Here is a 25013-nt window from a genome sequence, read left to right on the forward strand (position 1 = left end):
TTGAGACATCTGTAAGAAAAGCTCAGAGTGGAGCCAGTCATGGTCCCTTATGAAGAACAGGAGGCAATGACTGGCGTTAGGAATACTGTCTCATATACTGCTTTAGTGTTGTTATTAATAAACACTGCTTGTCCCCAACCCTGAAAGACAGCATAAAGTACAGGATAATAATCTACCCAGGTGGGCCAGCCAATGCTGATCATGCTGCAGCTGTGAGCGGAAAAAAATATCATAAGTAATAGGGGCAGAAGAGCACCAGAGTTCTGCTGCAACTGGAGAGCCAGTCATGATCCAGGATACCTCCATCCTCAGACAGGACCTGAACATTAGAGAACTGGTCCTAGAATGCAGCTTACATATCTCAGGAAAGTTGTCATTAATCATCCTCTTCTGGGACCAGCATGCTGCGCCTTTGTGCCAGGGCATAGGCTCTAGAATGGGAGTCTGTATCTAATAAAAGAGCGCTGCAGAATCCATGACAGGTCCTATTACAACTTCTGTCTGAATGAAGGCATCATGGCTCTATTCCTGGTACTGTGATGGACAGCTGAATTTTAAGTGAGTGTCTCATTTTAATCATGCAGAAACATAGTAATAGGGTCTCAATCACTTAAACCCTCATTTATCACATCCTTCCCCTTATGTCTACCTACCGGCACATGGGCAGCTGGTCTGGAAAGCAAGCTATTAATCAATCTCTGCTGGTCAGAGAACGCTAGTGACAATTTTTATTCAAATCACTTAGATTGTCATTCACATTTCTCATTTCAGCAAGTATCTAATCTTGAAATACCAGAGTCTCCCTTTCTCATGCTCAGAAGCACTCAGCTCTCACTTTAACAGATTCTGTTCAGTCACAGGGTCTAGCTTTCCATTCTCTGAAGCTGGAGCTCTATGATTATTCTTTCCACAATATCACATCTCTTGACAGTGATTGCCAAGCTTATGGTATTGCCTAGGTCAACAGAGCAATGGAGAGAAGAGGAAGAGGAAGGGGATAAGAAGCTCAGCAAAACATCCCAACAACAAATGTCAGTGAAACTGATGGAGATCCAAGATTAGACAGAGGAGGAACAAGCCAAGAGAGAAGAGACCAGTTTGTGAGATGTCAACACAAAGATGATGGCTGACATTTTGTGAGTGCATAAGGTCATTTAGGGACATGGTGCAGAGGGTGAAGAGAATGAGATCAAGGGTACAGCCCTAAATGACTCCCCCAGAGTGGGATTGTTGGGGAATAGAATTCATCAAACGAGATCAGAGAAATAGTAAAAGAAGAAAAAAAAATCCAACAAAGTGTCAAGGGAGGATATGATGTCAAGGAGGGTGAAGTGATAAATGGCAGTGGAGAGGGCAAGGAGGATACGAATGGAGTAAGTTCCCTGGGATTTGGCCTGGAAGAAGTTACTTGAATCTTTGGGGGCAGCAGTTTCAGTGGAGTGGAGGAGGTGGAAGCCAGTCTGGAGGATGAATGAGGAGGAGGGGCATCAGTTGTAAATGGTTCATTACATGAGTTTAAAGGGGGGGAGGAAGGAGCTGGTGGAGAGACAGCTGGGGTCAAGAGTTGGCTTTTTGAGGATGAGGAAAACAAAGATATTCTTGTACTTAGAGTAGGGGAGGTTAAAAAGGAGGGGGAGTGAGAGACAAAGGGACCAGAGAGGTTGACAGCTTGGAGGGGATGGGGACAAGGGCACAGGTGGAGAGATTAGACAGAGAGAGAAAATGAAATCTCAGAGTAAGTGACAGCTGAATAAAGAAAAGGGTGCTGAGAATGGGGAGGAGGGAGGCCACAGTGGCCTGGGATGAGCTTGAAGAATTTGGAGAGATCCTGGAAAGGGAGGGAGGAGGCCACAGGAAGGGGAAGGGTTGAAGAAGGGAATTAAAAGTGACAAATAAGCAATTTGCTTTGTTAGCCTGGTCTAAGTGTACTTCACATAGGAGGAAGTGGAGCTGTGAATGTAAAGAAACATTTGTAGTGAACAAAATCTGTGGAGTCCGCAGAAAGGATCAGTGGGATGGGAACAGAATGGAGGAAGCCAATGTTGGGAGTGAGTGGAGAGGAGGGAGTGGGAGTGAACCCATGGCTTTAAATGAAGACAAACATCTGCAACATGTGTTGCCTAATGAACAAACATAGCATAATATGACAATATTAACATATGCCTGCAGCTGATAAATTATGGTATTAAGTTGAGTTTGTTCTGTCCAGCGACACCTTTGGGATTCAGGATGTCAGCACCCTATCACTCCTAGTGGTATAAATTATGTTTGGGAATTGGCGTGAGACTCCAAGTATTTTCCTCAGAAAGCTCTGTAGTCTTCTCCATAGATTGGCTACACAACTCTAAACACCTCCTTCAGAATGCACCAATATTGCCATGACTGATGGTCGGGACGGGTGAGATTCTGACTGGCAGAGATATGGATTGGTGCAGACACAAGATAGACTAAGTTCCACTATTTTATTTACAAGGATGTAAATTACAGAACAGTGATATTAAAGATCAAGAGCAGAACAGCTGCAGTACAGAACTTCCAGGACTCCAGCAGAACAGCCAGATCCAAATTCTTAGCCAAATGCTTTGTTTCAAAACTGTCCCAGCTGATCTGTAACTCCTCTGCAAACGCACTGCATTCTTTACCATGACTATGGGCTTGTCTTCACTGCAAAGTTAACTTGAGTCATAATTTAAGTGTTGCCCCTATCTCGAGTCCAGTCCATACACAAAACCCCTCAACTAGAGCATTATGGTGCTTTAAACTCGAATTGGCTAAAATGTGTTCGCTGATAACGTGCTGCTGCCACAGTGCTGCCGCAATACTGCTAATCCTCCAATCCTGTCCCACAGTTCCCCTACGTGCCCAGAAAAGACAAACAAGTTCTCCCATAATTCATAGAGCAGCTTGGTTTACTGCAGCACAAGGAACCATGGGATGTGCCCCGCCCCCACAATTTTAGCACAATACCTTCACTGCAAAGATAGTCTAGGTTCTTCCTCGGGTGTTGCCCCTCATGCCCGTCCCATCCTCACACAAAACCCTTTCCCCTGACTTTAGTGGTACTTTCAGCTAGAACTATCTGGCCCAGCTGGGAGCCTGGTTTCTATTTTCACTCAAGCTGGCAACCTGAACACACTGCAATGAGAATTACTCCTCCTGGAATTCTGCACCATTGCACAATGCAGAATTTGCACAGAATTAATGTTCCCCACAGAATTTTATTTTTCCCTACAGAATTCCTGATTTGCCCCCAGTACTCCCGCCCACTGTCAGCCCTAGGTAACCGGAGCTCCCGCTGTCAGTGGGAGCCCCCCCCACCTGGGACCGTCAGTGGAAGCATGATTATATTGTGTTATTTTTACAAGTAAAATATGCAGAATTTTAAAATATTATGCACAGAATTTTCAATTTTTTGGTGCAGAATTCCCCTGGGAATAGAGAATTCTGCTAGTCCTCCAGTGCCTTCCCACAATTCCTCCCATATGCCAAGAAGGACTGACAAGTTTTCCCACAATTAACTGGAAAGGAATCAGAGTGTCTCTGCTTACTGCAGCACAGAAATCCCTGGGATATTCCCCCAGAAACCATAGCAACCCCAATGAGAGAGTGAAGCAGCAGTGAGGATGCAGTAATTTGGATAGTGCATTTCAGTGTGGCTGTTCACGTCCAGGTTAGGCTCACTGGGTATTCAGACCAGGGTACCAATCATCCAGGTTAACTCTGCAGGGAAGACATACCCATACACAAGTGAGTACAGTGCCAGTGTGGACACAGCAGCTTGAATATTATTATTTCACCGTGTGGTTGAGGTGTAACTCAAGTGTAGATAATGCCAGTTAACTCTGCAGTGAAGACATATGGTTGTCACTCAAAATCACCACTCCAGCCACCTGATCTAGATGTCAACCAAAAACAATCCTGGATTGCAACTGCTGTGTCTGTACAAGTGATTTTCACAAAAGGAAACCATTTGCAACACAAGAGAGTTCCCCGTATAAGTTATTGTACTGCTAAAGAATCTCTGCCTTTGAGGCAATGGGTGACTACAGCCTCTGAGGAGAGAAACAGCTTGGTCCTCTAAATTCCCCATTTAAATATTCTATTAACTCAGCTCACAGAGAGATAGGTGGACCTACAATCGACACCTCTCTGCCACATCTCATAAAGGAGACAGTAATAAATCAATTGATTTTGTAGTTTTGCAATTCTTATCACAATCAAATTTTAGCTGCTGTCTATTTTTTTAGACCACACAGCCAGCTTGTCCAAGAGTTCACTTTCATTCACAGTTTTCCAAACAAGTTATTCTATGGCTTCATTAGCACCAGAACCAAAAAAGTGCTAGAAAAGGTTGAACTTTTGAAGGCAGAGGGCAATAATAGAGCATATCAGCTAATGGGCTGTGCATAGAGTTTCTGCAGAGAATTTCTTCTATAAAATCAAGCCAGAGTAGGTGAACACAAACAGTGCCCATTATGGTAGAGACTCATTTGTATGTCTTATTAAAAATATGCCATGAATATGTATTATTCTAATATTAATATAAATAATATCCAATTAAAATAATTTATATTATTTAAAAATTAATAAAAATTCTTCAGTCAAAGTTTGACTATAATTAGGATATAAATAATATGGCAATAATGGTATATTTTACTGGTTCATTAACACTCAGGCTGAGGGCCTGTAAAGAAAATAAAGGGGAACAAGGCAAAGACTAATGAATCCAAGAATTTAGTTGTCACCATACAAACTTAGATCTGGTCTACATACAGTTATTGTGCCGCTATAATTATTTCAGACAGGGTATTTTGTTTGTTATTTAATCACAATAGTTACAGCTGTACAGCCCCTAGTGTGGATGTAGTTATATCAGTATATCGGTGCCTTATGCTAGCATAGTTTAGTCCCTTCCCACACAGGACTAAGCTATACTGATATAAAAACTCATACCAGTATAACTGCATCCAGCCTAGGGGTGTTGTTCTGCTCTAAATGTTCCAGTATAGTTGAAGTGTTTTATTTTTAAAGCAGGAAGTAGTGACAGAACTCTCGTCCGTCTGCTCCAAAAATACAGCCCCCGACCATTTGAACTCCTGATAGCAGGCACTTGAGCATGTCTGACGATCGATCCAGCAGAAGGAACTGCATGTAAACCATTAGCCAGTGCATAGCAAGACAGAAGGACAAAACAAAGGGAAATGTTGAATTTCAATAGTAACTTCCCACATAATGTCAGGATCAGGTGTTTTTTTCCCTTCCTTCTTTAAACCTTTTCATGCTTTTCAAATATTAGAAGTATGGCTATAGGAAACCCCATTGCTGGCTTAAAAATATGTTTTAGATAGAATTTGGGTAGTCCAAAAAACACAGAATGTAAATATTTACTCCAAATAATAAACTGAGTAATTCTCTTTTAGCTCAATCAACACCTTTCCCCAACATCATACAGTTCAGAAATGATTAGGCTACATCCCCATGAGAAATTGGTGATGCTCTAATTAACTAGTCAGTACTCTCAGGTTTCAAATCCAGAGAATTGCTGAAAAAATTCTAGGAATTTGAATAGCCAGAAAAGTCCCATAATTCCTCTGTTAGAAAAGATATATCCATCATTTATACTTGAGAAAAACTTGTTTGTTTCAAGAGAGTAGAAGAGCTCTGACAGTGCATCCAGCTATGTTTGACTTGCAATTTCTACTCCTACTACTAAATCATGGCCAACAAGACAGCTGTGGCAGACCCCCACTTTGCCATCTCCTTCCAGCCTTTCACTGGTATATTGCTGGTTCCCAGGACCATACAGATCCCTCTGCTGAAATTAAGTGCTGCCCTGCCCATATAAGGACATGTTGGGTCTCTGATTCCAGAAATGATCAGATGTGAGCCAGAGACTCTTCATTCTCAGAGAAGGAATAAGATCAAAGAAAAATAAATATGTATAAGCAGAAAGAGCTAAATGTGGCTGGTGAAGTCTAAAAAAGAAACTTGAAACTCATAGTGGCTAATGAGGAAAACAGAACGAGTGCAGATTAGGAAACCAGGCTCAAGGAGAGTACAATGCATTACACTTGATTTTGTTGGTAAGGTTCTAACCAAGTACTTTCAGATAAACTTATAGGACAATCCTCTATGCACTGAATGCTGCTACAGAATCCCAGCTAAGGGCAGTTCAGAGAAGGCTTTTGGCACTTGGATTGTTTCAATGATATAAAAATTATATTAAGAGCAGCAGAAACTAGAAAAAAAAGCTTATTTTATACAGAAAATAACATTTTCTTATCCTTTAGGAGCTTAGTCCGGCCACCCATGTCAGGAGAAGAGAAATGTCTGTAATTACAAAACAATGTATTGGAGGGTGCAAATGTAGTTGTATCATTTCTCAGTATACTCCCAGGATCCATAACAGTAAATCTTATTCATTCAGGGACAAAACGCTAATGATTAAGTTACCAGTTCAAATAAAAACAGAAAAGTTGAGCTAAGATTTAGATTCAACTTTACACTGGGTTTGTACTTTTATAAGCTTTTGTATTCTTACCTGTTTTTCTTTAAGTCAAAATAAATCAAAACATAGAAATGAATGGATTCATCTCTGGTGTTCCCATTACATAGAACTGTTTAGACCGAAGGGAAAATTAGAATTTGTTCAGATAATAGTACAGATTGAATGTAATCCCTTGCACAACGAGAATGGTCAGGTGACTCTGTCCGATTACTATTCTTCTTTCATCATATGAGTGTTCATGAGAGAGATATAACGTTCTCCAGTCGAAGATAAAAGTTAATATGGTAGCTGTGTCAGCTCTAAGGAGGAGTATTGGTAATGTTTTTCTATGAATTCTGAGGGCATTCAATTTACTTAGCATTATCACCAAGACACTGGCTGATTATGAATAGACTGGGTATTCTAGTCATAAGAAGATGCTTAGTTTTGTTTTTGATATATGTATTGCATTCAATAAGACTGACCTTTTCCGTTCTCTTAACTTCTGCTTTCTCCCTTCTTTCACAAACAGATGACATTCAAATTACTTCTTTTTGATGCATATTTTATTTAGTGGATATTTAATTTAACTAACTCCTATTTAGGCTATTTTTTACTGACAACCAGATTTTAACTACTATTTTCTCAAATAAGTACTTTCTGTAGATCAACACCTTCACACCAATATTCTCTCCCCCACCCATACATTTTTGTATACATTTTTATTCATGAAAATAAGAAAGCTATGTCCTAAAATGTGTGTTCATACTAATCACTATTAAAATCATAGAGTCATTTCAGAAAAATCAGTCAAATAGAATAGCAACCTTTAGAGCAATATTATCACAATTGCTTTCAAAATATTGTGTCTCTCTATAAAACTAATTTGAAGTACTGCATAATACTATTCTCCACTACAGAAAAATCAATCAATGACAGTTTCCATATAGCGGACATAAGAATAAAGAATTTATTTATAGCTGTGATATAGTACAAAATCTGCAGTGTGCTTAGATTCTGTAAGATTTAGGAAATAAATTCTGATTCCTTGCTTTTGCTGATAATTTGAGCCTTCTATATTAATGATAATGATCTATAGTATCATCCCAAAAAAATCCCAAAGTCCCTTCCAATACACCAATGGTCACTTTATGCACCACTGAAGGAACTTCAGTGGGCATATGTGTGAACTGTTAATGATGCACAACAACCTGACATATTACAAAACTATTTAAGGGCACACATGATGAGTTCAGTTTATGCAGGGAAAGTGAAGTAGGCAGCTGGTAGGATGTACTGGACATCAGCTGTATTTAACACTTCCACTCTTATGAAGAATGCTATTGGATCTTTAATTTATTTATGAAATGACCACAAGTGATCAGTAGAGACACTGTTTTTCATGTCTAATTTAAAAGATACCTTCTTCGGCAAAATAGCTCTTAATGCTGTGCTGGACCATTGGGTCAATATTGATTGGGAGAAGAGCACTGCCAAATATCAACCCAATCTAATGATGCTTAGTTTGTGAGAGCTGGTGGGGCCATTGAACATGGTGGGATTGCTGTAGTGTACCAGGTGATACTAAACACAACTGTCCTTGAATATCAGCTGCTAAAGCCACTTAACACATTGCTGAGCATTGCTAACTTAAAAAAAGAAAAAAGGGGAAATGTGATACCATTGGTAAGTCTTCAATCATAAAAGTCAAAAAGTGAAAATATGATCATTTCTTCCATAGTTTTTCTTTAAATATCTGTACAGATTTCTGATACATTTTGAGGATATTGATGTAAGAACTTCAGCACAGTGTAAAATGTTACTGGGCACATGTAATCTGCCTCACTGTTAAAGACAGACATTTTGAATATTAATTAAAATATTCAGTTGTGGGATTGTTGTTATTTCTTCTTTTTAAGATATAAATGTACTACAATCTACTGCTGTGGTTAGTTTCCATTAATACTCTTTTGTAACAAAATCAGGGGAAATAGGGAAAGCCACAAATCCATACAGAATTATTGCTTATTGAAAGGCATACATACCCCCACAGACATTGCCATCCATATCTTCACACTGTCGATCATCACATTCGCAGGTTTTACCATGAACTCTGTTATCTCCTGGAGGGAAACAAGTGCACTGGCCACATTCACATTTCCCTGTGAGAAAAAACAGTTGTTAGGGTCACAACATCATCAAGATTGAATGAATAAAAAACGGGGGTGGGGGGAAATGTTCTGCTCCTACAAAGACATAAAGCACAAGTCAGTCTGTGTCAGCTGAAGTGTGAACACTTGTAAGAAAGAAAAACTGTTGAAAACAAAATAATGTCATGTTGCTGGTGGGAATGGCATTAATCTTCTTTACAGTTTTATTCTTGTCAGTATTAATGGGAATTGTATCACGTTATAGCCCCTACCTTTGCATAGCTGAACTATGATATATGTTTCCCTACATAATTAACTCTCCAAACTAATTCAAACATTTGGTATGTGTGGTATGAACACCAGATGTGGATGCAATTAAAATGAAATCATCTAGAAAAGTAATTTACAGAGTGGTCCAGGAAAGCTTTCTAGTATGGGATACTAGTAGCATAACTAACATTTTGGTACAAATGCCAAACAGGAAGGTAAAGAATTAATGCTCCTATGGCCTGTCCTCTTTCTTAAACAGAGGTGAGACTGTGCCTGCAGATCTGGGTTTGAAGGACACAGCAGGGTGAAATGCAACCTCTGCAATATTCTTCCAGCCTCACCAGTCCTCTCTCTACTGGGACTCCATGAAGTTGGAAGGGATAATGGAGCCAGCCAAGCTCCAAGAGATGCTCTTCCCCAATAACCTCATGAACACTGACTGAGGCAGGGGCCTCTGGAAATATAGTAAGTGGCCATGTAAGAAAAGACTATCATAATGGATGGGATCTCCTAATGGATTTGATTTGGAAATTTCTACTTGACCAGTTTTTCCCCTCTTAAAAAAACCAAACTAATTAAACATAATTTGGGACACAGCCTCCTAAGTCACTTAGGGTATGTCTATATAGCATTATGGAGCCAGGGGGAGTGAGTAACCCAGCTCAAGTCGACAGACTTGGGCTAGCAGGGCTTGCACTGGTGCTCTACAAATAGCTCTATAGACAGCACTTTGAAGTTGCATCTCAAGCTCTGAAGCCCACGCGCACCCCTAGGCTTCAGAGCCCAAGCTCCAGCCCCAGCCACAACTTCCAAGCACTGTCTATAGAGCTGTTTTCAGAGTACTTGCATGAGTCATACTAGTCCACATCTCTTGGCCTGGGCTGGGAGGTTCACACCTGCTGGCTCCAAAATGCTGCGTAGACATATTAAAAGTACCTTAGGGAAATTTTACCAAAAGCTATTTTGAACTCTTAAAGGTTAAGAGTTGTATCAAATATGTATTGCTGTGATTTTTAAATATTTTAAAAGGTACATTTAAAAAGAATATTTTTATTGTGGTGACAAGTAAGAATCTTACACAAATTAACTCATGCATTTCCTCTTTTACAAATAGTTCCAGAATCTTGTGCCATATAATGTAACTCCTTTCTACCTTTTTGACTACATTAGTAAAGATGGCGCTGTGTTGCTAGAGCAGTGACTTGATTTTAATTTCTAGTTTACATCTCAAAGAACCAGAATGATCGTTGGATCTGAGGTTTTGAATGCTTTCTTCCCCTGCTCAACTGGGGTATACTCAAGTAACCTCAAGCAAATTTCACATTTATAAACAAACAAATAAATAAATAATCCTGAAGACAGCCAATTCCTGAGATAGACAGACAGAAGGAAAGAAAGATTAGCATGCTGAGGAGGACTAAATTTCAAATCACCACATAAAAGATGCTTCCCCAGAAAAATCAGCAGAGAGCATTTTCCGAACCCAGAGTGAGATAATCCAAGCCATAGTACTATTTTATCAAATGCATCTGCACAGAAATAACAGCAGGCACACTCTCTCTGACCTTATTCTCTTACTTCTTATTGTGATAACCATACATGCAGTACAAACTCAATCCGTTCGAGAGTAATTAGAGGCTCACATGAAACCAAAGAGATCAGCACTTTACTCGTTCTTTGACTAGAATAATAGGTTTACCATAGCAACCTGATTATAGAAGAAAAGCTACTACCAAATACATCCGAAACTCTTTAAAATTCCAAGGCATATAGAAACAATTAAACACTTAAGGACTATAATAGTCTGCACCTTTTCACCCAGGAAAGCAAGCACTACACCTTGTGAGACTAAAGAGAAACAACTTGACTCCAGATGTTTAATATCAAGTGGCTTCCATTGCCTCTTCTTACACAGGGGTGGCTAATTTTTGAGCTGTACAGTAACTGCAGATCAAGGAGGCTTTATTAAAAAGCTTAACATATCCAATATCTATTTGTGAGGGACAAGGGTCCAAACCCAAGAATACCAGGATAATTACACAGGCATATTTACTGGCCTAGGAGCCTAATATTTCCAAGCACTGACAGTCAATCATTCTTTATTTAATTTCTATTAAACCCTGCTTTCCTCACTCAGACAAAACTCCCACTGTCGTCAATAGGAGTTTTACCTGAGGAAGTACTGGCTGAAAACTGAATAGCTTCCAATATGCAGCCCTTTTAATTTTACTCACCACTTACTATACACACTTTCATTTCCTATTGTCCAGCCAGTGCTTGTAAAAAGAATAACTAAAGTGAGTAGTGCCTAGTGTGATATTAAATCTGCCCCCTCATGCAATTTGCTGTGACCATTAGCATCATGAATTTGAAGCAATTTTTAGCTGCCTACAGAGGGTGATTGAACCTTCCTTTCGTACAGGCAATTTTGATTTCAAAACAGTGTGCTAGAACTACATAATCTGTAGAAAAACAGATTTCTCCCCTTTTATTGCCTGCAAAAACACCAGAAAGGTTCAGAACAGAGCAACCAAGGTAAAAGTGAACAGTAAATAAAAAACTTTTCTTCCTTCAGAAATATCTCCTTTCCCTTTCCATAGCAGCACACATTTTCCCTGTGCATTTTATTGTGAATTCGGGCATTTTATACAAGAACAAAAAACAACGAAATGATTAATTTGGCTTTATGTAAAACATTTGAAACCAAATGGCAAAATTAGCTTCCGGCCCAAGCCGGCCTTGTGGTGGAACCATACCATGCTATGGGGAGGAATAGTACCTTAAGGATGGTGTAAAATAGGAGATGGTCCCTTGAAGAGGGGTCATGCCTTTAAGATAAAGCAGCATTCTGTCTCTTGGTATGGCCAGCTCGCTCTACCAGTTAGTGTGTGAGTAGGACCACAGCCCCGCCTCCTTGCCATCACTGGGGCACTGTTCACCCCAGGGGTTCACCAAAGCAAAGACCCTGCAAGTGCTGGGGCGGCAATTATGACAGGACGTTGTGAAGGCTTTGCCAGCAGGTAGGCTCCTTGCATACCCCACCCCTGAACAGATCTGCAAGATAAAGCCTGTCTCAATCTAGCCTCTAGCATTTGCTCTCAGCAGGGCTAAAGATTGCTTCCACATAGACAAGCCCTGAAGTTCCTTATCAGCTTTTACTCTGCTGTTTTGCCCACTTTCATGATTTTAAAGCCATTGTAGTGCTAGCAGGTGGTCCTAACTCCCAGATAAAAAGTAAATTTCTAGCTCTCGTGGTTTTAGAGAAAAGCTTGAAGTGAGGTGAGGCCACCCTGAAATCTTGAAAGCAAAGGAATGGGGTTGGGGGAGAAGCACCTTTTTTAAAGCTCATGATCTTGGAGGGGCCTGATTCTGACATGATTTTTGAACATTTAGAGTTGGCAATACTGCTGATGTACTGCTATTGCATAAATGGGAGTTGAGTTTGCAGAAGGGTAGAACACTGAAGAACTACTTCAGAATTTGGCCCACAGAAAAGAAAAAATGCAACGTATACTTTGGAACGTTGCACAGAAACTTTAATTGTTAGTTTTGATATGAGAACGTTACTGTTTATGTTTCCTGACTGTATAACCATAATGCTTAGAATCAAATTTCTGGTTGCAAGCACTCATAACTTCCTATTTGCTTTACAGAAATATTTTCTAATATTCATTAAAATTTGCTATTTCCATGAACCAGTAAGCTGAGTTGCTAGAATGCTCCATTCTTCATTTTAAAGGAAGACAACAAATCTCTAGTTAGTGATGCAACTCTAGCTAGGGAGCATTGTAACTGCTGTGCTGTAGCAGTTTATCTTTGGAGTGTTATTCAGTAAGAGGAATTGGAACTGCTAATTGTGGGTGCATGTAACGGCTTATGGTAAAGCCTGGTACTGGATTCCTAAGAAGAAAAGAAAGTGAATCCTGTTATAACTTTCACTTTAGTATTTAGAGTATTCCTATAGAAAATCCAGCTGTAGTCTTCCAAGAAGGATATGAATTAGTGGTCTGTGCAAATACAGAACTCCTCTATCTGACTTAAAGTAATACAGAACTGGTAAGTAAAGTAACACAGCTTACCTCCCCCCATGTGGGTTACACTTGCAAACAAAGGAAAAGAACTAAATCGTTATCCCTTTACCCGGGAGGTCACAACCTCTTACCCCTTAGGTCCAGGCAGAAGTTACGGCTCCCTCCTACCATTCTTCCATGGACTAGGTAGAAATCTTGCCCCGCTGCTTTTACTTATTCAGCATAAATCACAATATGGACGTGAACTGTTATTTTTCTTTGTGAAAGATAACAAGTTCAGCTGTTGAACTTCTGGGAAAAGAAGCGCAAAACACGCTAAATGTGTTTACTGAATCCTGCTTTTCAATTCTATCCCTTCAGGATGCTTAGAACATCGCAACATTTCCCCTACACTGAGCAAAAAAAGGTTCTTTAAACAGCTGAATGTCTGGCTCATCTCATCTGAGAGATGAAAAACTGGGACTTATTTCTTTATGCAGATTCTGGACAACTGGGAGGTAGCTTTCTGCCGGCAACTTGTAAACAATGTCATCTGTACTCTCTCCTGACATGTTGGAACAAGGAATAGTTTTCCCATTTTGCAAATATTTCATGAACATGCTTCTGCAGAGTTCAGTTTGTTTCAAAGGCTTTGCTGTGCTTGAAGATTTGTGACACTCAGGGATTTTCACCCTGTAGTTTGAGATTCAGAGAGTTGCGTTATGTCAGTAAGAAAAAACGGATCGCACAACCAGTGCCGGCTGCTCAGTCTGGGGAGTTCAACTGCTGCATGCAAAATGTGATTCGACTCTTGGGTATAAATAATCCCTCCTGCAGTAAAGAGCATCAGATCTCCAAATCTGGTTTGCAGGTCCTTGCTTGTATGTCCAGTGTGAATGAGACACATAGTATTCATCACAAAACATCAGATTGTCACTGATATCTATGCTATGCTTGATGCTGCAATGATGGGCACATATGCTTATATGAGACCACATAACTGGCCTGGTATCCTGACTCTGGCAGTGGCCCATACAGTATGGCTCAGAGGAAAGTGAAATCTCCCCATAATGCACCTAATCAACTGTGCAATGCTTCATATGGGAAAAAGGTCCTTCCTATCCCCTATAGCAAGCACCTTTCATCTGGAAACCTGAGATGCTTCAGGACTCAGATCAATAGCTACAAGGGTCAAGAAGGATTCTCTCATGTGCACAGCACTGCAAATTGGCTTGGTTAATTTTTTAAGAGGTGGTGGAGAGAAGATTGCCTTCCTTTTAAAATTCATTCACTGATCACGCTTTTTTTTCTGTAACACACTTGGAAACACCAAAGTCTATATCCAGCTCCTCTTAAATGAGTGTGCAAAATTAGAAAGTAAAGATGTGAGCTTCAAATCCTGCATTAAAGTTTTATCATAATAAACAAAGTGAAAATTATGTTCTGAAAAAGAAATAGTGAAGGGCTACGTAAGAAATAGACTTGGAGTATCAAACTTATTCTGTGGGGAGGGCCCAATTACTCGATGAGTCCGAGTCTGGGGACCAGAAATAAAAAATTCACGACAGGAGTCTAATTTTGCAGTTTTTGTCCAACTGTGGAATGTGCCTCTTTACTTAGTTAAAATGAATATGATATTTAGAAGACTTAAAAAAAAGTAAAAGATTTACTCTTTTCTACTGTCCTTTAACTTACCCCGCTGTGCATCATCTCCTTTTGAGAGTTTTCCCTATTCTCCTCCAACACTTTTGGAATTTCTTAGCTCCCCCCCCCCCCCCACCACCAGGGATGTCATTTGAGAACTCTCCTCGGCCAAGCACTACCCAAAGACTGACGTATCAAAGCAGCAGCAGATGTAGAGTTCCAATGAGTGAGTAAATCGAGTCAGTACATTTCAACAAGATGCCCTTTGGATGGAAGAGAGACACGCTCTCGCACAGTTCAGTGGATGCAGATCCCCTAACAAAGACCCCTGGAGTAGTAGGGAAGCAGGTAGAATTATATGCTATAGTTTTGCTTAGGAAGTCACTTGTTTTTTTTAAATCAATCAGAAAAATGAAAACATGCCTGAAAACAACTCATAAAAAGTTATTGGCAGCATGACTGCCTCAAGAATATCAAAGCTGAAGTGCCCAGCTAGGGATATAAATGCTCCTGATAAGAGCTTGTTTGGATCACACAGACCTCAGATGAAATGAAAATTGCTTTAATAAATCTAAAGCAGTCTTTCCAGACTCCACACCATTCTGAGTAACTTTTTGGCTGCAGATTTTTAATACAGCACTCATTCTTCCTGCTTTGCATTTTAAGAGTACAAAACGTTTGTGTTACCCACTCTAATACAAGTACTTTCTGTTGTCATCCCAGCCAAGCTTTCAATGACAAGTCTAGAGAAAGTGTGTTATTTCTATAGCACGAAGTCAAACCCAGCAACCACCTCCACCAGCACTGGTTCAGTTTCTGCAGCTTTCCTGGTATAGACACATTATTAGAATGGAACACCAACAAATTCTGAAGAGTGTGTACCAAGAATGCCGCTACGCAGCTGGTGATCACATGGGTGCCAAAGATCGTCAGTGATGGACAGCCCTTAAGCTGACCACCTTAACGATCTAGACAGAGATTGATCTGGGAAGTTCTCAGAGACCTGCCATCATGACAATGATAAATAGTGGAGTAGATGCTTCTATATTTAGGAAAGTAGCTACATATATACGAGTGTCTCTTAAGGTATGTCTTCACTCCAAAGAAAAACTTGCAGCACTAAGTCTCAGACCCCGGGTCAAGTGATTTAGGCTCACAGGGCTTGGGCTGCAGAACTAAAAATAGAAGTGTAGACATTTCTGCTCAGGCAGGTGTTCAAGCTCCAAGACCCTCCCCCTTACTGGATTCAAGAGTCCATGAGGCTGAGGGGGGTTGTTTGAAGGCCATAAGTGTGTGTGTGTGTGGGGGGGGGGGGGGTTTCAGGAAAGATTTCTTTATAATTTATAGGTCTGCTCAAGTGAGTATCTCCCTGAAATGCTTTAAAGGTCAATTGGAGCCCTTACTTTGTAGTCTGTTTCGCAGCGCAAGCGCTGGAAGGGAGGGGAGAGAAACAGGACGTGGCGGCGTGCTCATGGAGGAGGCGAGCTGGAGCAGGGGAGCTTCTCCGTGGGTGCTCAAATTTGCCGCCTCCGCAAATTTGCCACCCTAGGCCTAGTCGGCCTAGGTGATAATACGCTACTGCTTGTATATAGGGGCCCCACAAAATCTAATAGCCCCGGGCCCTCAGGAAAGTTAATCCGGCCCAGCAGTCATGCACTGCTCAATTCAGCAAGGACTATTTTCCATGCTAAATTTAAACTTTTAAACTTAGGTGGCTTTGACTCAGACTTTTTTTCTGAACAGAAATTGTGTCTTTTTTTTATCTGCATTATTTCATAAGAAGAATGGATTTTTTTTTTAAATCTCCCTCTCTCAACAAATGTCTAGCACTTTTACTCAGAATTCTAAACAATTACGATTGTTAAGGGACCTAACAAGGAATGTTTGAGCCTAACTGGTCAGAGTTTCAAAAAGTTATAAGCTAGTGAAAATTAGGAGTTATAATAGAAAGTGTTATGCAACCTTAACAGTAGTGGTTTGAGACTAGCACCCTCCAATAGTTTATAGAGGGACTGTGTCTGGAAGCTTAATTGCACAGTTGACATATGGCATCTGAGATAAACTCTTTTCCTTTGTGACAGACTAATAGTGAAGTACAACTTTTTCTTCTCTCCACAAATCCACTCAGTGCTACTCAACAGATTCAGTGTCAGATAGTCTTTTGCAGCTCTTGCTGATTAGTGGTGCTGAATTGTATCTTTCCCATTTTTAAAAAAAGTTTGGGGAAGAACCACTGCTGTGCTGTTACTTTGCTTTTCAGATTGTTAACTTGTTGACATCTGTTATCACCATCAAGACTGCACGCCTCCTCCATCTGTCTGCTCTCAGTAGCAGGGCTTTGAGGCGAGACTTCTTGAAGGCTGTAATTGTGTTGTTATATAGCAAGTAGAGTGAATTTCTACTGAGCTACACTGAAGAATTAATCAAGCTATAGTTCTTAGAAAAAACAGACTTTTAGTCCCGCATTTTACTTTTCCTAGTTAAACCCTTCTACAGTTTCTGCTCTGGGACATACCTTTGCAAAATACAATGACTAGTTATGGGGACAATTACTTGAAAGAGAGAAGGTGTTAGTGGAAGCCACCCCACAAAGGAGACATTTGTGAAGAAAAAGAGACTGACAGAAGGCACTGTTTTAGAGAAGGGAAGTCCTTCTCTTATCCAGGAACATCTCCGCAAATGGGTACTTTCTGTGTTTCCACACACACAGACACCCCCCCGCCATCACCCTACGGCAGTGTTTTTCAAAGTAGGGATCACGACCCAGTACTAGGTCACGGAATGTCAGGCACTGGGTCACATTGCTGATTCAAATTATAATGATCATTGCCATGCAGCAGCTCTAAAGGGCCACGCAGCAGGGATCAGAAGAAGAGAGAGGTAGGGGGTGGGCGGGAACTGGGGAGGGGAGCAAGTTGGGGCTTGCAGGGCTGCTGTGGGCCTCTCCCCCAGCCCCGGAGCTTGCTGCTGCCAGCGGGGAGAGAGGGACCCTTCCCCCGGAGCTCCTGTGCTGCCTGCCGGCAGGGGAGAAAGGGACCCTCCCCCAGAGCAAGCTGCTGCCGGCCCCAGCCCCAGGGAAACCTGCCTGCATCCCTCATCCCTGGTCCCATCCCAGAGCCTGCACCCCCAGCATCCCAACCCTCTGCCCCAGTCCTGACCCCCTCATCTCTGGGCCCACCCTAGAGCCCTAACCCCCAGACAGAGCCCTCACCCCTGCAACCCACTTTCTGCCCTACCCTGGGCCACCTCCCACACTCCTTACCATAGGCTTACTAGTGTCTAGTGCTAGTTATGTAAAGTGGATTAAGCTGGAATGTATTGCAATATTATGATTTTATGAAAACACTAGTCAAAAGATATAATTGTGTTGGGTCATGGACATCAACAATTTTCTTCAACTGGGTCACGGGGAAAAAAGTTTGAAAACCACTGCCCTAGAGTACCTCCACCATCTCTTGCTGAGCGTCTCCTTTCTATCACCATTTCCTCTGAGATGCTTTCAACAATAGAAAGTAACAAGAAAAAGCCACCATGAGGTAACGCCAATAAATCAAGTAAAGAGCACACTGCCGTCCACTAAAATTAATGTCTGTTCAGTAGAAATATGAAAAACGAAATATTATATTTGATTAAAAGGACATGACTTGAAACACTGTTGCTTCAACCTGACAACTATCAAGACAAATATGTCTCATTGCCTTTTCAAGTCATTCCAAATGTCTGATATTTAACATAAGCTTCTGTGAAAATATTTTCACGAAAAGGAGAAAACATAACAAGATGGCACAACACAGGGGAAGTGATTAGATGTTTAAAACAAGAATAAGATGACACACAAGGACATTGTTAGAGAAACTGTGATTGCTCGAGTCATCCTGAAGTTTAATTCATTTGATTACCTTATCACCCAGAGGACTGACTGCTTACCCATTTTTTCTTACACGCGCTGCCATGTAATGAGTCATAGCACTAATTCCACAGAGATATTTAATTTGCAGATTAATTTACTAGAAAATGTCAACTGCTTTGTGGAAGTTTAATCACCAATATGTTAACCTTGTTCATTTCCTGCTGATGCTTGTTGTTCATTAGGCAGTAGACTTTAAAGATTTTTTTAGGGTTGTAATACAAGGATTTCTATTAAAATGTTTAAACCACTAGACAGTTTGCTCTTTGAAGTAATAGCCAAGATTAAAACAGCTGTGTAATGGTGAAACAATAATATGCGATGATTTTACTGCATAGCAACCATCAATATTAGTTGCAGATAACAGACTGCTGAGTTCAGAAACCATGGCAACAGATGATGTCACCCTGTGTATCTACCTTATTGATTAACTTTCACCTCAACAAGATTTTTTTTTCCAGAAATGAAAGACATTACTTAGCAACTACATCATTTCTATTGACTTGCTCCAAGTTAAAATGCCTTTAACCACCACTTCTAAGCAATTTTTTTTAAGCCAACCCACCAGATTAAGTACTAACCTCTCATTATCAGGCTTTTTGTAACACCACTGTCCAATACAAGGGGACTGCCAGCCACAGATCCAAATTGCTTTACACCAACTACAATTATTCTTGAGATAACACGTCTTTTTGATGGCTGAGAAGTTTGACTCTGAAAGGTAGAGTTCTCAAGAGAACAGAATGTGTAATGAAGGAATTAAAGGGCACAATCAGCCTGCTTTTGGAAAGCAAACATCATCTGAAAAATGACATATTCCTTTGTTTTGTTTTTTCCTCTTGATTTCAAATCTCATTACTCAAATCTTTGTTGCAGGTCTCCTTGGATGTACAGAACACAAGAGGACTGGATAGCAATAATTTTAATCTGACTGTCAGTTGAGAGTTATTAAAGAAAGTCTGCTAAGTACTCTATTGATCATTCTATAGGGTCAAGCGTCTCTTTAAAAAACACCTGAACAAGGGCTCTAATAACCCTGAAGAAAATGGAAATCTTTGTCAACTGAAATACCAGTGTCCGTGGAGCTTTGTGCTTTGTTTTTTAAAAAAGCAGAGCCATTGTTATGAGAAGGATCTTGAACTCCTTAGACTAGCTCTGAACTGGTTGCTGGCAGTATGAAAGTTGACAGCAGCGTTGAAAACAGCAGTCTGACATCCTGCAGAGGCCCAACTGCTCTGTGAGAAGGAACTCCAGACACAAATCACACATCGCTGCCAAAAGTCCTGCCTCGGTTGGGACTGCCCTGAATTTTGCCAATCAGTCCCCTGGGGAACTTGCTTCTCTGTGTCCCAGGAATAGGTCCACAAAAAGCAACAGCAGCACACAAGTACCTCACCCAGCTGTCTCCATTCTAAAATGCAGTTCAGTCCCCATGCCTGACAGTCACACCTGACTGTTCCCTGGGAGAGAATCCCATGCAAAAACAGATGAGAGTCAGTAACTATGGCTGGGAAAGCTACATCCTTTGTGGGTCAAAAGGAAGTCAGTCCCACCCAATGGGCATGAGAAGGGGAAAGGGCCAGAGGGAAATCTATGGGTGGGGAGCGAAAGAGATGCCTAGAAATGATGGCCAGAAGCAAAGGATTGACAAAGCTGATTTACATTTTTTTCTCATTAATGTGGGGCCTGCTAAAACCTTATACACTGCAGGTGTGGTATAAGCATTCTAGAAAGATCTAGGGATATGTGATGGGTTGGATCACAGAAACCCCTTTGTGGCTGCCAACTGATGTGCCAAGACTACTTCTGCCCCCACTTTCCCTGCCAGCTTGAGACTCCAGCACCCTATCTTGTTGAGCCAGACATGCAAGTATGCTCCAGCACAGACCCAGGGTCTGAACCACGTGCCCCAAAGCTGCAGACTTAACTGAAAGCAACTTAAGAAGTGTTTCAGTCGTTAACACTCAGATGCCCAACTCCCAATGGGATCCAAACTCCAAATAAATCCATTTTACCCTGTATAAAGCTTATACAGGGTAAACTCATAAATTGTTCACCTCTATAACACTGATAGAGAGATATGCACAGCTGTCCGTCCCCCCCTCCACCAGTACAGGTATTAATTCATACTCTGGGTTAATTAATAAGTAAAAAGTGATTTTATTAAATACAGAAGGTAGGATTTAAGTGGTTCCAAGTAATAGCAGACAGAACAAAGTAAATTACTAAACAAAATAAAATAAAACATGCAAGTCTAAACCTAATACAGTAAGAAAACTGAATACAGATAAAACCTCACCCTCAGATGTTTCAATAAGCTTCTATCACAGACTGGACGCCTTCCTAATCTGGGCACAATCCCTTCCCCTGGTACAGCCCTTGTTCCAGCTCAGGTGGTAGCTAAGGGATTTCTCATGATTGCAGCCCCCTTTGTTCTGTTCCACCCTCTTGTATATCTTTTGCATAAGGTGGGAATCCTTTGTCCCTCTCTGGGTTCTCACCCCTCCTTCTAAATGGAAAAACACCAGGTTAAAGATGGATTCCAGTGCAGGTGACATGATCACATGTCAAGGTAAGACTTCATTACCTACTTGCCAGCACACAGGAAGACTTACAAGTAAAACAGAGCAATCTACAGTCAATTGTCTTGGTTAATGGGAGCCATCAAGATTCCAAACCACCATTAATGGGCCACACTTTGCAAATTACAATAGGCCCTCAGAGTTATATTTTATCTTTCTAGTTTCAGATACAAGAATGATACATACATACAAATAGGATGACCACATTCAGTAGATTATGAGCTTTGTAAAGATACTTTACAAGAGACCTTCTGCATGAAGCATACCCCAGTTACATCATATTCACACTCATTAGTATATTTCCATAAAATATATGGAGTGCAACGTCACAGGATATATAATGGCTTTTCTCTTTCAATCTTTCCAGGAACATACCCTAAAATTCATCAGAATGCACACAAAATCCTCCAGCAGATGGAGAATTCAGGCACCCAAAAGTCTTCAGCCACTTGAAAACCCACTTGGGACATTATGCCTTTGAGAAGGAATGATCAAAATTAAGTATAAATAAAATATATTATAAATCCAATCCATTTGAATTGAATTGCAGTTCTGTTCTTTTAAGGCAGTGGCTCTCAACCTTTCCAGACTACTGTACCCCTTTCAGGAGGCTGATTTGTCTTGCATACCCCCAAGTTTCACCTCACTTAAAAACTACTTGCTTACAAAATCAGATATAAAAATACAAAAATATCACAGCACACCATTACTTTCCCATTTTTACCATATAAATCAATTGTAATATAAATATTACACTTGTATTTCAGTGTAGATTATTCAGTACCCATACCCCTGTTGAGAACCACTGTTTAAAGGACACACAAACACTTTTTAAAATGCACAATCACAAAGAAATTTTGGAAGCAAGGGCTATGTTTTACCAAACCTTATACAAAGAAGTGGAAGGGTCAGGCAAGAGTAATACAATTTCAGAATTTGTGAATAAATCAGAAACATTCCAAAGTCAAATGAAGCAGAAACAGAAAAGTTTAAATCCTCTATAGAAATTTCAGAAGTAAAGGATACTATAGAATTTATTTAAAAAAATCAACAGAATATACAATAGAGGATACTGTAGTATTGTTAAAAATACCTTATTGGTATAGTGGATAATTTTATAAAGGTTTAAAAAATATCCCTGCCCCTCTTATTTTGGAAGCAAGTATATATGAAGTTATTACCTTGCCCGATACATTGGAGGATGGCCACGATCTCAATGGAGGACAAAGACAGTACAAACTGTACCAACTATAGAACAAACTCCTAATTACATATTGATTTACATGTTATTATGAAAAAAATGGAACTGCAGGCCAAAAAAAAAAAAAAAAATCCCTGCAAGGAAAAAGCAAACTTGACTGCCCCAAAGGCAGTCAGCTACAGTATAACACTTTTAACCAGTAAAGCAAGAGAAAGACTGAGGAGAGGTATGGAAGGGGACAAAGACTGGCCAAGTGGAGCACACCAAAGTGAAACCCTCTCATTAGCTCTGAATTTGTCTAATCTGTTTATGAGGAAGAACTACCCATCTGTTCTTCACCAGCGGAGCTGGACTCAAGGAATAAAACTAAACATCTTAAATCCTGTCAGTGCCCACAATCATAACCAGAGCTATCCCTTACAGATAAATAACCACGACCAACTCTTTTGTCCCATCCCTCCCCTCCTCAAATGGCTGACAGAGAGATTAGCTCTGAAATATGTCTGGAACTTTAACAAATCCAGGCTCTGGTGGACCAGGAAAAGCCAAGCATGATCCATACTCCAGGTGTCCCACTGGAATGTGTCCTGAAGGCAGCTCCATCCTCTTTTCAAGAAAGGCAGCTCTACAGCACAAGTACCACTGCTGACCACAAATGTGGCAATGTGGAACAAGGAGAAAGGCAGCCTCTTAGATAACCCAGGCTCAAACCATTTAACACTTTAAAGGTCAATAATAATACTTTAAATTCCAACCAGAAGCCACTGGCAAAAAGGAGCCCTGACTTATGAGGAGAGGCTGAGGGAACTGGGATTGTTTAGTCTCCAGAAGAGAAGAATGAGGGGAGATTTGATAGCAGCCTTCAACTACCTGAAGGGGGGTTCCAAAGAGGATGGAGCTAGGCTGTTCTCAGTGGTGGCAGATGACAGAACAAGGAGCAATGGTTTCAAGTTGCAGTGGGGGAGGTCTAGGTTGGAAACACTATTTCACTAGGAGGGTGGTGAAGCACTGGAATGCGTTACCTAGGGAGGTGGAGGAGTCTCCTTCCTTGGAGGTTTTTAAGGCCCGGCTTGACAAAGCCCTGGCTGGGATGATTTAGTTGGGAATTGGTCCTGCTTTGAGCAGGGGGTTGGACTAGATGACCTCCTGAGGTCCCTTCCAACCCTAATATTCTATGATTCTAATGCAGCTATTGAAGCAATATATTTTGTGCTCCTGATGCAAAGCTCAGCCTCATAGATGAGCTGCTGAATTGTAGCTCAAAATAGACTGCAGTAAAGTAGTATAATCTCAAGATGACAAAGGGTTGGATAAGCACAATGAAGTCTGCATCACAAACTCAGTGCACCAAGCACCAATGGATAAGCATGCGCTTTGACATGACTGCTACCCAAGCACCAGCTAGCACTCATGGCTCTTATAAGCCTCCTAAATTGCAGACCCCATTCACAAATAATCCCTCCACATCACCAATTAGTGGTGCTGTTATTCTAACCAATTTTACTGGCTACTTGCCCAAACCAAACAACATTATCACTGTCTTTCAGACTGAGCCTCACCCAGAACAGAATTCTCTCTAGACACTAGCGGCTGATTCTCATTTACACTAATGTCACATACGCTGCCAGATCGATGTAAAGGGGCATCAGTGTAAATGAGAATCAGGCCCTTGGCCATCTGTTCCGCTTCAGCAGCCAGGTTGGTGGTAATGGACATCTGCATATCATCCATCTACTGCACACACTTTGTCCCTATTAGCCCTCCTCTAACCATCATATACTCATTGAACAAAGGGGAGAGGGACAGAGCAGAACCCTGGGGTGCCCAGTACATGAACGCACTCGAGATGGACAAATAATTGCCCATTATCGTACCCTGGGTTTTCCATTTCAAAATGAATTCCATCTCCTGCTAAGATGTCCTTCTGATGATAGAAAATGAGCAGGTGAGAATACCTGTGTCCACGCTGAGAATACTCTGGCACAATTGAGTCGCCTAGCTGGAATGCTGTACTTTCCCAGAGGTTGATCTTTTCTCCCCGGCTATTGATTCTGTGATCTCCCAAGTGTGCCATCTCTCAGTTCCGCCCTCACAGGCCACTGGGGTTCATAAATAACTTTATGCAGATGAAGTGGGAGGAAATATGGCCAGGGCACCACTAGGAGCAGAATCTTCATGCACCATAAATAATTTTAAAAGATTTGAACTATGGCTATGCAGAAGACAAAATAAAGTTTCTTTACTTCTGCTCTAAAGCGTGTAAAGTCACACACTACTTTATAGTGCCCTGTGAACTGCAGCTAGAGGAGTGCTGGGGCTGGCACATAAGGACTGTGGGTTACTCAGGCTTGTTGCTGAGCGAGTAGGAAGGATGAAGATAATTCAATGAACTAATCAGCAAGAATTCATTTTTTTCTATGTAAAATGGTGGGGGGTGGGCATAAGTGATGGGGGAGGTAATTGTAGAACACAGCAAAGGGCAGGAAATTCTGTTGAGATGTTAGGAGAAAGGAGTAATGGGGCATTAGCTACAAAATAATCAGCAAACGTTTATCATCTCATCAGTAACGTGAAAATGCATGGCTCAAAATACACACAAGGGCACACATTAGAAAATGTATTTACACTTATTTAAGAATGAAAGCAATCCTTAGCTCCTTCCCCAGCAAAAGACACATCTGCTCTAGCAATTACAGTATATCCATCACACTGGGAAAGCCAGGGAGGTCAGTTCTATTCACCTGGCACAGGAACAGTTTGGA

At 40.9% G+C, this 25013-nt stretch overlaps 1 protein-coding gene across 1 annotated transcript in view; it reads right to left on the reverse strand.

The window, feature by feature from the left end:
- ITGBL1 (integrin subunit beta like 1) overlaps positions 1-25013 on the reverse strand; it is a 203398-nt gene that overhangs the window by 14845 nt on the left and 163540 nt on the right. The window contains exon 8 of the mRNA XM_034758206.1: positions 8533-8649. Coding sequence (XP_034614097.1) covers positions 8533-8649 — 117 coding nt within the window. The remainder of the gene's footprint in view (positions 1-8532; positions 8650-25013) is intronic.

This window comes from Trachemys scripta, chromosome 1 (assembly GCF_013100865.1).
Source record: "Trachemys scripta elegans isolate TJP31775 chromosome 1, CAS_Tse_1.0, whole genome shotgun sequence".
Classification (NCBI taxonomy): domain Eukaryota; kingdom Metazoa; phylum Chordata; order Testudines; family Emydidae; genus Trachemys; species Trachemys scripta.